General features: G+C 33.2%; 1 protein-coding gene across 4 annotated transcripts in view; it reads right to left on the reverse strand.

Annotated features, from left to right (window-relative positions):
• ZNF280D (zinc finger protein 280D) overlaps positions 1 to 13,772 on the reverse strand; it is a 92,880-nt gene that overhangs the window by 52,809 nt on the left and 26,299 nt on the right. For all 4 annotated transcript variants that reach the window (XM_053594529.1, XM_053594528.1, XM_053594527.1 and 1 more), the window contains exons 5-9: positions 12,432 to 12,497; positions 12,190 to 12,329; positions 5,113 to 5,230; positions 1,603 to 1,773; positions 1,344 to 1,453 (exon numbers count right to left, since the gene is read on the reverse strand). In XM_053594529.1, the coding sequence (XP_053450504.1) occupies positions 1,344 to 1,453; positions 1,603 to 1,773; positions 5,113 to 5,230; positions 12,190 to 12,329; positions 12,432 to 12,497 (605 nt within the window). The remainder of the gene's footprint in view (positions 1 to 1,343; positions 1,454 to 1,602; positions 1,774 to 5,112; positions 5,231 to 12,189; positions 12,330 to 12,431; positions 12,498 to 13,772) is intronic.

The following is a 13,772-nucleotide window of genomic DNA, read 5'->3' on the forward strand; positions in this document are numbered from 1 at the left end:
CTATATTACCTATTCCAAAAATTAAATAGGTAACAGCCTTTTTTCTCTCCATCTATAATGCAAGACATAAAAAATAAATTGAAAGCACTTTACAGTATAATTTTCTTATAAGACCAAAGCACAAAGGGGAGTTATCAAGGGTTACACTTAGGTAGCTGGAGGAAGTTAGTGACCAAATACAGTTTTGTACATGAACAAAACAATTGCGTTTGAAATTTTCTAAAGCTCCTTTATTTTCTACCATTTTGTAAAATGATGAATTTTAGTAAAAATTCGTCAATCTCTGAAATAGTGAGCAAGAACTTTTCCTAAGTTACTTCTTTACCATTGCACCCTTTTTCTCCTTCCTTCTTTTCTTCACATAATCCACATTGCCTTTGTCTTTTCCCCTTTCCTGCCATTTATACTGGGCACCTAAACAGAATACAGACTACCTTTACCCAGACACAGTGGAATACTATAACATTTACTAAAAGTATTTAAAGTGTTACCTACACTCATATTTCCTTAGTACTTTGAAAATTTCTTTTTTTTTTTTTTTTCTAGAGACAGAGTCTCACTGTACCGCCCTCGGGTAGAGTGCCGTGGCGTCACACGGCTCACAGCAACCTCTACTCTTGGGCTTACGTGATTCTCTTGCCTCAGTCTCCCGAGCAGCTGGGACTACAGGCGCCCGCCACAACGCCCGGCTATTTTTTTATTGCAGTTTGGCCAGGGCTGGGTTTGAACCCGCCACCCTCGGCATATGGGGCCGGCACCCTACTCACTGAGTCACAGGCACCAAATAACCTAAATTCAAGATCCTTCTACACCAATAAAATGGTCAAGTTATAATAATTATATGAACTATATTATGGACTGAGTTAAAATAATTATTTCACATGAAATGTTCCACCTTTTGGAATTTAGGTCTGATTGTTGAAAATTAAAAATCTAAAACTCAGATTTTCATAGTGCAATGTGACATGTACATATTAACATGGACAGAAAAATAAGATAACAGAATTTTTAAGCTATATGGAAGATAAAACATGATAAAATGCCTCTTTTATAACAAGTTTGAACAACAGCATAATTAGTGAATAAAATATTCTGATTAATACATTATTTTAAAAATTAGAATAAGCATATTATAATATATACAAACTTAACTTTTTAAATTTGATTAAAAAGGATTTTAAAATCTTATATAATCACAATGAATGTAAATTTTTACCTAAGTTACATAGAAATATCCATATGAAAAGATTCTGGATAAACCATTATTTACTGTAAATAAATCATCAATATTTTAAGGGTTTTGCAAAAATTCCTTTTTAAAAATTAAATTTTCAAAATTTTACCTTCATGTGATTTTTCAAAGGATCCAAAAGATTGAAATGAATATTGCACTTTGGACAAGCTCTTGGAAAAGGTGTTCCATTTTTAGATTGACTTGATGAGGAATTTGTACCTAAAATAAATTCAGAACTTTTATGATTCAAAAGTCATCACTTTTTAACCGTAAATAACCAATGATGATAGTTTTTAAATTTATAACAATGTCTAAAATTCATGTGTACTTACTATAATTTCTTTTGGTATACCAGATTTCATATTTACCTTTTGAAGGCACAGCCTGGGAAGATGTCACTGAAGGAGATTTAAGTAAAGGGCATACAGCTGGGGAATTTACTCCAGAAACACTTTCGCTGGGCTTAGGCTTTTTTGGATTAACACTATTTACTTCAGAAGTAGAAGGACGTTTTGACAAAAGTGAACTTTCATTCATACCTGCAATGATTTAAATAGTGAGGAAAATATTTTAAAACTCTTTAGGGTAGGGTTTACATCTAAATAAAAATACTCTGGAGTTAAATTAAAGGTAATATAATTGAATTATTTTATCATACAAATGATAATAATAAAATGTGATGTGACCCAAACCCCGAGGGTGTCAAGAAATTGTACATATGGAATATATATATATATTTTCAAATAATTTATAAAGTAATCTTTCTGTGCAAGAAAATTCTAAGTACAGTTTCAAATAAATATATAATTATAAAAGATGCCAGATCAAAATAGTCCCACTAAAAAAAAGAAAGAGTATATTCTAAACTAAGTTCCTGCAAATGAATTACCTTTGATATTTAAATGTACTGAGTGCACGATGATTTATAAAAACAAAACAAAACAAAAATAATTTTTGTTTCAAAAATTTAGAGCAACCCTTAGGATGCTTTTTTATTTAACAACTTAAAACACCTATTTTCCCACATAAACCTATTTTCTCATGGCTTTAGGTGATACTGCCCTATCTATTGCTATGTACAAAGTGGAAATAACTAATCTTGGATATTTTATTCGTTCATATGAAAGGGTATATAAGAGAAATAGTTAATATAATGATTCTCACGCGCCAAGTTACCCAAAACTTAATGGGTTCATTTTAGGGAATATATTGAGCATGTCTGACAGAGAAACTCTTTTCTATTTATTAGACTTTTGCATAAAAGTGTAATCATTCATTCATTCTTCAAAATCCTTTTCTATTTGAAAACTACTAACTTAAAGCTAAATAATTTTTAGCCTTATTTAATGCACTGTAAGAGAAATGGAGATCTTCAGACTATAACCAGGCGAGGCAAAGTCCTTTTAGAATATAACATGCAGCTGTACCCTGGAAAAAAGGTGCTAAATCTATATAGCACATTTTAATGCTTCCAACTGTATACTAAAAGTGATAAAGTAAATTTATTATAAATATTCCAGGGCTTTTAAGTCAGATAAATCAAATCCAGACCTTGTCACTCTCTACATATATATTCTGAGTTTATTTAACTCATTTCAGAGCCTTGGTTTCCTCTTTTGTAAAATAAATTATGCACATATAATACTTCATTTTACAGAGCTGCTTTGAAGATAAATAAGACTATGTATTTAAAGCAGCAAACAAAATATGTGGTACATAGAAAGCACTCAGTAATAAATAATGGGTATTATCATTACTAACAAAATATTTTATATCTTACTTTACAGGGGAAAAAACAATTATTTTAATAGATTCACCTGTCAGCTTTTTATGAAGAGTAAACATGCCAGGAAAATAAGAGTATTAGACTAGCTGGCTCCTGTTTCATCCTTTGAGATAACATAAATATGCTTTTATCCCCTCAAATTCAAAGTACTTGGTTACTATAAATAGATACACTGTGGATAAGAGGGAAAGAGTTTGGGTAATCATTCTTGTGAGATGTTTAGATAAATTACCTAAAAACCAATAAGTGCTGGTATTTTGAATTATGCAACTGAATATATAGCAAGCTAAAATGGACTGTCTCAAATACAAGAATTTTTAACATTGAGAATTTTTAATCTCAAGGTTAAATAAAATCACTCTGTGTTTGCTTTAAATTCAGACCCTTTATTTTTATCTCTGTTGTGTTTCGCTTGTGCTATTACCTACCCTCAACAACTCTACCTCTGCCAGTAAAAATCCTATTCTCATTCAAGATCAAGCTTCTCCAAACTTCCACCATCTTCCTAAAGCAGTGGTTCTCAACCTTCCTAATGGCGCAATCCTTTAATACAGTTCCTGTGGGTCGCGACCCACAGGTTGAGAACTACTGCCCTAAAGAGTAGTCTGTTAATTATGCTACTGAACACACAGCATATATCATTCATGATTATCATTCGTAACAACTGTTTGTTGTCAAGTCTTGTAAAGCTTACAATGCATTTTCACATTTTATTTATCTTATTAGGCATCAAAAAAGTCCTGAGTAAAGTAAAGCAAGAATCAAGAATTAAACTTTTATCTCCACATGGTGGGTTCCAGATGTAAAGAATGAATGCATTATACAAAAAAAAATTAAAATCTCCATTTTAACAATGTGAGTTAGTGTTAGGTGACTTAATAAAGACTACAAAAATCTTAAGAATAGAGGTTCCAACACACATCTTACAAATCCTCCTACTTAATGCTCAGGCTAACACAGAAAACTTAGAAGGAGAATAGGAGTCACTGTCCTTACTCCCAAGAAGTTTCAAGAATTCAGACTTTTTCTATGAATGAAGTCCATGGGCTTTGTAAAACCAGACCAACCACCACTATGTTTTCCTCCCTGTTTCTTTTGGTTCTTATCTATTTTATGAACTAGATTTTTATTAAGCAACACCCAGAAAAGTTAAGTATCAAACAAAGTATCATTAAAAGGGAAAAGAGATTAAGCACTAATATTATTGTAAGAATAAGTGGGGGAGGATTTGGTAAATTTTCCACACTGGAGCCAGTCACAGTTTGAGGTTGCTGTGAGCTATGACACCATGGCACTCTACTAAAGGTGACAAGTTGAGAGTCTGTCTCAAAAATAAATAAATAAATAAAATCTCCACACTGATTTTGTTAGTAAAAAATATATAAAAATTTCAAGAAATTCATCTCTATTTAGTCAAGTATTCAAATACAAATCACTAATATACAAAGAGTAATTGCCTTGATTATAGGAAATTGTCAATTAGATAAAATTCTTTTATAATAGACTATTTTAGGTTAATGAAGAACTTTGTTACAGCATACACTAAAAGAACTTTAAATCTTCTTTCACAGGGAAAATTTATTATTTCTTCAACAGACCTTTACTGAGTACTTACTATGTAAAAATCACTATTTCTTTATTGCAGCCACTTTGTAATCATATTTAACTATTATATTAAACTCATTTATTGCATTAGAAAACAGTAACATAATTAGGAAATCAACTATAACCATATGCTTTTTCACACTACTGGTCAAAGAAACTAACATTTTTAAATGTATTTGGAGTACCCAAAGACTTCTCTAATTCATAGTAATTATTTTAAGTTTTTACAGCCCATGATGGCTCTATGTGATGATATCAAAGCTACTCAACCTATTTAATATGAAGAAATAAAATATTCTATTATTAAATAAGATTTTATGTAAAAATCATCCAAGAAAACCATTCAAGAACTATTACAGCCATTCTGCCTCATGATATATGAAAAACTTCACACAAAGGTATTGACTTCAAAATAGAAAATCAATCCTATATGCACATTTCACCAAGTTTCTTTTTATAATTTTTATGAAAAAGTACTAAAACCAACCTGCTATAGAAAGCGTTGGTCCCCCTTGGTAATGTGATAATCCTGCATCCTGAGTCAAGTCAAACAGAAACTCTGAAGACTTATTAGATACAACTCGTGATGAGTTCATTATATAACCCTGTTAAAATAGTTCAAAGGAAGAATATTATACAACATAGTTGTAATTACTTTAATATAATTATTATATAATGTATATATTATATAACATGTAATTTCATTTAAGTATACAAGAATTACTTTATAAACTGTTATGAAAGTAAATTTAATTGTACGTCAATATTCTAAGAATAACCTTTAGTGATTCAATTATTACTAAGTTAAAAAATTCAAGGTAATTACTACTTTGTCAAAATTATCTACTAAACCTAAAAGCAAGCTATTACTTAGAGCTGGTTTATTCTTGACTAAAAAACTAAAATAGGGGGCAAATTCTAGTCCAACTTATTCAAGATAAAAGAAAGATAAACCAAGAGTATTATCAAGAGAATTGGTACATTTTAGAGGGCTTCTAAACAGGCAGTGCTGCCATCAAGGAGCAAGTAATAGAATCTGGAAAATCCTTCACACAAAAGAAAAGAGAAAACATATTGACATGACTACAAATATTCAAAGCTTCTATACCTCTAAACCCACATCCAAACTGGGAACCAGTCTGTGGTATTGTCCATCAGCAATAAGGATAAATATATCACATGATATGAATTTTGGAAATGTAAAAGCTATGGGTCAGAATGAAAAGAAACACGCCCCCACACTTCCCATTATCCCACAGAAAAGCCATGCTGAAGGAAATCTTCTGTCGCATAGGCAAATATGAAGTAACCTGGTTAGTAGGATGAGGAAATAAGAATGTCAAGCAGATAGGATTTAGAACAGAGGCTGTTTATAGGCGTGATTTGGGCCAGCTGTCACAATTCTAAAAGCCTTGAGACACAAGGGAAGTTTCAGCCCTTCCATCAGAGGAAGGGTGGTCCAAGCTAACAGGAAGATCTTAGAGAAGAGTGAAAAGTATGAGATGAATCATAATGTAGTCAAGTATTAAGAACTACAAATTTATATGTAGGCATATATATAGTATAATAATCATGAAAAGTGTGATCAATATTATATAGGGATATATATACTCCAATACTATTACATATTAAGTATACTGATACATACAAAATGTACTAAATGTATTTACTAAAGACATTCGGTGGAAAGTAAGCTCTCAGAGTGACTTTTGGGCCATTCTATAATACATGTCATAATAAACAAGCAAAAGTTCTAAGTTTAAGAATGCTTAAAAATTAAAAGGGAAAAAGTCACTTTGTACAAAGCAGAAAATGGTTAAATGGATAAACTATCAGGAGATCATTAATATCATGTTTTTATAGAAATATCCAATGATAAGCTGTTCCAAGTAGGATTTAAAATAGAATGTTTAGTGAAAAAAGAGCAATATGCATCTTGCATACACAATATGGTACTGAGAGAGGTATTCTCTCTCTTCTAAATTCTCCCTCAAAATACATATTATTTTATAAAAGAAACATTGGTTTATAAATTAAGAAATAATTAGGTTTCAAGAAGTTTGCTTTGTTACTAACATGAATTTGTTAAGAAATCCTGGGAATTGGCAGTGCCTGTAGCTCAAAGGACTAGGGTGCTGGCCCCTTATGCCAGAGGTGGCGGGTTCAAACCCGGCCCTGGCCAAAAACTGCAACAACAAAAAAAAAAGAAACCCTGGGAATAAGTTATTGAAGTAACTCAAACCAGTCCTAGAATTAGAGGCCTAACAGGCAGACAGGGCATTTGAGCCTTAATATGCAGTACTAAAAAATAAAAAGAAAAAAGAAATAAATAATACCATCTGATTTAACTATAATATAACCAAACACAATCCCTACTAAGTATTTTCTCCAAATATCTGCACTTGAAAAAACGGAAAATATTCACTTGCATTTTCCATAATAGTTCTTTAGCAGAGGTATAATAAAATAGTGTCAAATATTTTCCTAAACAACAACTCTGATTAATGAACTACCACACTTTCAGGGAGCAGATAACATGTTATTCAATAAATAACGGTAAAATAAGTCTCCAACAGGGAATTTTTAATGTCTTATAAAATAGTTCAGAGAGAATAAATACAATAATTAACAGTAGAATAGGCAGTAGACTGGGATTTAAAAGACCTGAACATTTATTTAACAATGTCGCCTTAGGCAAGTCACTTGAACTTCAAGTTATTTACCTTTCATACTGAAATACCAGCCATAACTATATGTTTTCCATGTACTTGCTCATCACAGTTCATGTATTATATCAAGTAGTTATCACAGCAGTATTAATGAAGACCTATTATTATTCCCCATTTTATAAATGGGTAAACTAAGATAGATGTGGTTGAGTAAGGTTCTCGGAGGTGGAATTAGAACCGAGGTTTGACTGATTACAAAGCCCAGGCCCTCAAGCTCTATCACACTGACTTTACAAGTGATTAACAGTAATGGCAATATATCCCATCTCTGTCTACATGAAAGAAATGTTGATACAAAGATACTCCTCGAAAAAGTAAGACCACACAAAAAACACAACATAAAATAAAAAACTATCAATTATAACTGATTAAAACTAATAGCTTCCCAAATTCAGAGAAAAGTCCCTTCAACAGGATTCTCAGTTCATACCAGAATATATCTCTATCATTCTTAACCTTGCCTGCATGATAGAATCACTTGGAGAGTTTTTTTAAAAGGTATTATTTCCGGGCCTCACCTAGATTAATTGGCAAAATCTCTTTTCCTTAAAGAACCCCCGGATTCGGAATCACTAATTGAGGTGCTTTGATTTAAAGACTATACCATGGGTTTGGTGGCTCACACCTGTAATCCAAGCAATCTGGGAGGCCAAGGCAGGTGGGTTGCTTGAGCTCAGGAGTTGGAGACCAACAAGAGCGAGACTAAAACCCCATCTCTACTAAAAATAGAAAACTAGCTGGGCGTGGTGGCAGATGCCCGTAGTCCCAGCAACTTGGGAGGCTGAGGTCAAGGGACTGATTGAATCCAAGAGTTTGAAGTTGCCGTGAGCTATGATGATGCCACAGAACTCTACCCACGGCAACAGAGTGAGACTCTGTCTCAGAAACAAACAAGACTATCTCACAGAAACAAAACATTCTGAGTCAGAAATTTCTCATTTTTATTTCATCTTTTATAACACCAAAGATACGAACCCTTGCTTTATATATTTTTTTCTCCTCTCCAGGTTCAATGTTAGAAAGATTTTTATCCATCAAACTATCAAATAATGAAGTTTTCCAGGCTTCTGTGTCTCTCAAATGCCAAACAGCTTCTACTAAGCATGAGAAAACCACTGGATTAATTTAATTCCAACTAATAATTAAGAATTTTTACATTCTGGGTAGCGGCCCATCTTCAGAAACACCTGTTACATAATTAAAAACATTAGAAACAGCCTATGGGCCCAAGACAGAGACTCAGCAGTCGCCTTTATTATATTATTCTTTCTAAACAATAACCTATTTTAAATTTTTTCTCCAAAACAATAGTACCATAATCTTTGGCTTCAGGACCCCTTTATACAGCTAAACATCATTAAACCCAAAAAGAATTTTTGTCCATGTTGGTTATATTTATCAATATTTACCATACTCAAAATTAAAACACATAAGTTTTTTTAAATGTATTCATTTTTCAATAGTAATAAACCCATTACAATTAACATAAATATTTATGAAAAACGATTTGTGAACACAAAAAGAATTAGTGTTTTACATTGTTTTACATCTTTGCAAATCTCTTGAATGTCTAGCTTAATCAAAAATGCTTACTGCTTCTGATTTCGATCTGCTAGGACAACTACTTTGGTGAAGAATATAAAGAAAAATCTGGCTTCTTTTACGCACATGAAAAAGGAAGTATTTCAATAGCATTTTAAGGTAACTCTCAATATACTATTTGATACCATACCAAAACTCAAAAGTTGGTACTTACTTAAACGTTTGTTGCAGTGCAAAATCTAAATCCACATCCCTGAACTTTCTGTATTCTGTTCCATTAAAATCACTGGTCTATCTTAGACTTTAAATGGTTCTTAATACCCATGAATAATTTTTTAACATATACACGGGTTATTTGGAAAATAATGGTTTCATCAAATTGTGCATATCTTCCAAATATGGATGGTGACGGGTTCAAACCCATAATTCACAATATTAAAAAAAAAAAAACATTTTTCAAGATGAAAGGAGGGGTATAGCAGGGGAGGGGGGGTCAGATTGAGGGAGGGTGAATGGTGGGATCACACCTATGGTGCATAATGCAAGGGTACTTATCGGATTTATTAAGTATAGAATATAAATGTCTTAACACAATAATTAAGTAAACGAGATGAGGTTTATATTAACCAGTGTGATGTAAATGCTCCTAATTCTATATGAAATCAGCACATTGTACCCCATACATGCATTAATGTATACATGATTTATACGTTTATGATTTAATAAAAAATATATATTCATTAATACCACTACCTATCAGAAAAGTCTTCAAATATTAGAAAGCTGACAAGATCATAGTGACAGATAAAATTTTGCTTGGAATCTAAAATTTTACCATTGGCAAGAATTATTACTATTTTTTTTTCCTTTCAGTTATAGGTTCGCTTATTTCCGTTTTGAGTGTGTATCATATCTGACAAACATTCAAGATTGAGTAACAATGTATGGCAAACAGACTCTACCGTGATCCCCAGCTCCTGGCTCCCATGTCCTTTGTGATTCTCTCGCTTTGAGTGTTGAATAGCACCTCTGACTTGTCTCCAACCAACAGAATATGGTAAAGATGACAGGATATATTCACTTTTGTGCACATGATTATGTTACCTAAGCAAAGGACTCTCTTGATTTGAGGAAGCAAGCAGCCATGTTGGAGGATGCACCTAACAAGCAGCCTGCCAAAAGCCAGCAAAATGAGACTCTCAGTCCAACAACCCTTGAGGAACTTAAGGCTTCCAACAACCAGGTGAACTCGAAAGTAGATACTTCCCCAGCAATTTCAGATGAGACTACAACTTCAAGGACCACATCTTGAATGGAGCCTTTTGAGTCTCTCAACAAAGGATCTAGCTAAGCCAAGAAAATGGGATACTGACAGATAATAAGGGCTTATTGTACCCTCAATGAATCCCCAACAATAAAAAAAAAAAAAAAAAAAAATAAGTATATGTTGTTTTAAGCCATGTAAGTTTACAGCAATATTGATATACACAAATAAATAACTAATAAACCATTGTTTGTCAGTCATTCGTTGAAGTAAAAATGGTGTAATTCTTTCTTAAAAAACAGGTAGTTTAGGGCGGCACCTGTGGCTCAAAGGAGTAGGGCACCAGCCCCATATGCCGGAGGTGACGGGTTCAAACCCAGCCCCAGCCAAAAACTGCAAAAAAAAAATAGGTAGTTTAGCTCACAATTCAATCACACTAAGTGTGTTTACTCAAGATAATCATCATACTTCAAACACACAAGCACTTTATGCATGCTCCCCATTTCACCACACAGAATATCTTAAAAGACATAACGATATTCAAGGATAGGGAGTTAACGAATTTTAATACTTCATCAAGAAAACTGAGTACAGGCTTGGCGCCCGTAGCTCAGTGGTTACGGCACCAGCCACATACACCGAGGGTGGCAGGTTCGAACCCAGCCCAGACCTGCTAAACAACGACAACTGCAACAAAAAAAATAGCTGGGCATTGTGGTGGGTGCCTGTAGTCCCAGCTACTTGGGAGGCTGAGGCAAGAGAATAGCTTAAGCCCAAGAGTTTAAGGTTGCTGTGAGGTGTGATACCACCACACTCTTCTCAGGGTACACAGTGAGACTGTCTCAAAAAAAAAAAAAAAAAAGAAGAGTGAGATTCTGTCTCTCTGTCGGCAGGCGCCTGTAGTCCCAGCTACTTGGGAGACTGAAGTGAGAGAATCACTTGAGCCTGAGTTTGAGATTGCTGTAAGTTTGACACCATGGCACTCTACTCAGGGTGACAAAGTGAAACTCTGTCTCAAAAAAAAAGAAACAAGAAAGAAAAGAAAATTGAGTACGGGTAGAATATTTCTTTACTGTGAGTGCATAATGAGTAACTAACACAAAAACTACGAGTATAGTTTGGTGGTATTACCTTGATTCCCACTATTGCTTTGATATCATCAGTGCAAATGTCAACACAGTTGAAAAGGCAAATAATCTTGATTAAAATGACAAGTGTTGACTCTTAAGCCCCGGAAAGAGTCTTGGGGAACAGCAGGGAACTGCAGACATTTTGAGAACTGTTAAACCAAGGCAATTCTTTCATTTTTAAAAAAGTATACATTCATATACAACATATATGTATGTATATGTGTATATACACATGAACTATAGGTTAGCCTGGATTAACTATAGGTTAATCCCAGATCCATCATCTGCCAGCTATGCGATTTTGAGTAAATCATTTAACCTGTATAAGCTTCAGTTTCCTCAACGATAAAATGGGGATAATAGCAGCAACTACTTCATAACGATGTTTAAGACTTAAACAGGATTAATTTACATATAGTACTTACCACAAAGCCTTATACATATTGGTAGCTCAATAAATATTAACTACTATCATTATCTATTACTTTTTGTTATGAGTTTTTTTAAATACATAAACGATGAAGGAACACTGTCAGAATAAAAAGCTACAATAGCCTCTTGGTAATTTTCCCAATTAAGATTACCTGGCCCAATTTGCAATCTTAAATATTTTGCCATTATGCAATCATTATTACTGATTATACTTTTATTTGTGTTTTGATGCAACATTTTCAGTACTGTACCAATTTAAGCATGTTACCTGATTTATTAACAGGTTGGGTGGTAGCTCCTGCATTTTACTTTGAGTATTGCTTGAGCTATCACAAAGATAGTGACATTTTCTGATACTGATTATGCTTTTATTGGATGACTACTTATGACAGTCCAAAATTTGAATGAGGCATTGTTGATATTGATATATACACCTGAGCTGACAGTGTAGTTTCAGAAACACTTACAGGTTTAGAAAAAGGCTGAACAATAACAGAACTATCTGAAGCTCTAGATTCAGAACGAAAGTTTACTGGTGAGACAGCCACTGGATTTGATGTTGGATTCGTGTAGTGTTGACTTGTAGGCTTGAATGCAGCAGTAATGCCTGTATTTTTAAAAAAAACACAATATATTGAATATATTTCTATATAATCAATTGTGTCAAAATATTGCACTTTAAACTTAAAACAGTAGAATAAAACTGTACCTCGACTGAGAATGCCATTCTTTAGTCCCCTGGAATATGAGCTGGGATTAACTCTGTTCAAAATATCTGCAAAAATTATATTTAATTTAAAATGTATTATTTAAATGAAATATGCACTAAGATAATAAAAATCATGAATTGAAAACAGATTCCTAGAAGGAGTATATAACTTAACATTGATTTAAAGAATACAGTTAATTTTAAACACATATTTTTACTAAAGAAACAAAAGACACAAAATTATCAGCATTAATTATTTCACAGAATAAGAATAATCTTTCTCATTATAACTCAAAATCTGGGCGGGTGAGGTGGCTCACATGTGTAATCCTAGCACTCTGGGAGGCCAAGACAGGTGGACTGATTGAGCTCAGGAGTTTAAGACCAGCTTGAGCAAGAGACAGACCCGGTCTCTACTAAAAACAGAAAATCTAGCAAGGCATAGCGGCAGGTGCCTGTAGTCCCAGCTACTCTAGAGGCTGAGGCAAGAGCATCTCTTGAGCCCAAAGAAGTTGAGGATGCTGTGAGCTATGATGCCATGGCACTCTACCCAAAGCAACAGAATGAGACTTTGCCTCAAAAAAACAAAACAACAACAACAAAAGCCTCAAAATCTAAAAGCCAAAGGTAACAGAATCTGACTACATATAAGTCAAAACATTCTGCATAGCAAAGAAACAGTCTACAGAATAAACAAAAATTTTCCAAATATACAAATACATATATATTTAGAGGTGTATCAAAAGTCACCTCTAAAGTCACTATACAAAGAGGTGAACAACAGAGAAAATATTTTGTAAAATTGTGCAACAAATATTTTACAAATAAAGGTACACTTAGCTATAATTTCCCATTTTCCCTATATATGGCAACTTCGGGTCCAACTTTTGGGGCACCCTATATTTCTATACAACCTATAAGCATAGATCTTTCTTTTAATGATAACAGTGTCATATATGACTCAAAATCAAAGCCTTGCCCACTTCCACCTTTTCCTTACAAAGCATCTCATTAGACTGTCTACCATTACTTTTACATCTGAAAGGGAAACAACCAAGAGATTTCAGACTAAAATGAACTGACAATTAACCAGAGTATCTTAGTTAAAGAGTTTCAAATCTACCATTATCTGAGCCTTTGAGGATCAAAGTTCCTTACTCATACACACATGTAAATCAGGTAACATTTAGCTTATTAAACTAAAATTTGAAAGAGTGAGGATTTGTCTATAATTTCTGGTTGGGAAAAAGGTTAAAAAGTACCCCCCAAAAAACCCTACCAAATGTAAAAATTTCTTTTTTCCCCTCATAGTAGAAAAGATTCCATTAAGTAATTCTATAA

The sequence above is a fragment of the Nycticebus coucang genome, chromosome 6 (assembly GCF_027406575.1).
Source record: "Nycticebus coucang isolate mNycCou1 chromosome 6, mNycCou1.pri, whole genome shotgun sequence".
NCBI classification, from domain to species: domain Eukaryota; kingdom Metazoa; phylum Chordata; class Mammalia; order Primates; family Lorisidae; genus Nycticebus; species Nycticebus coucang.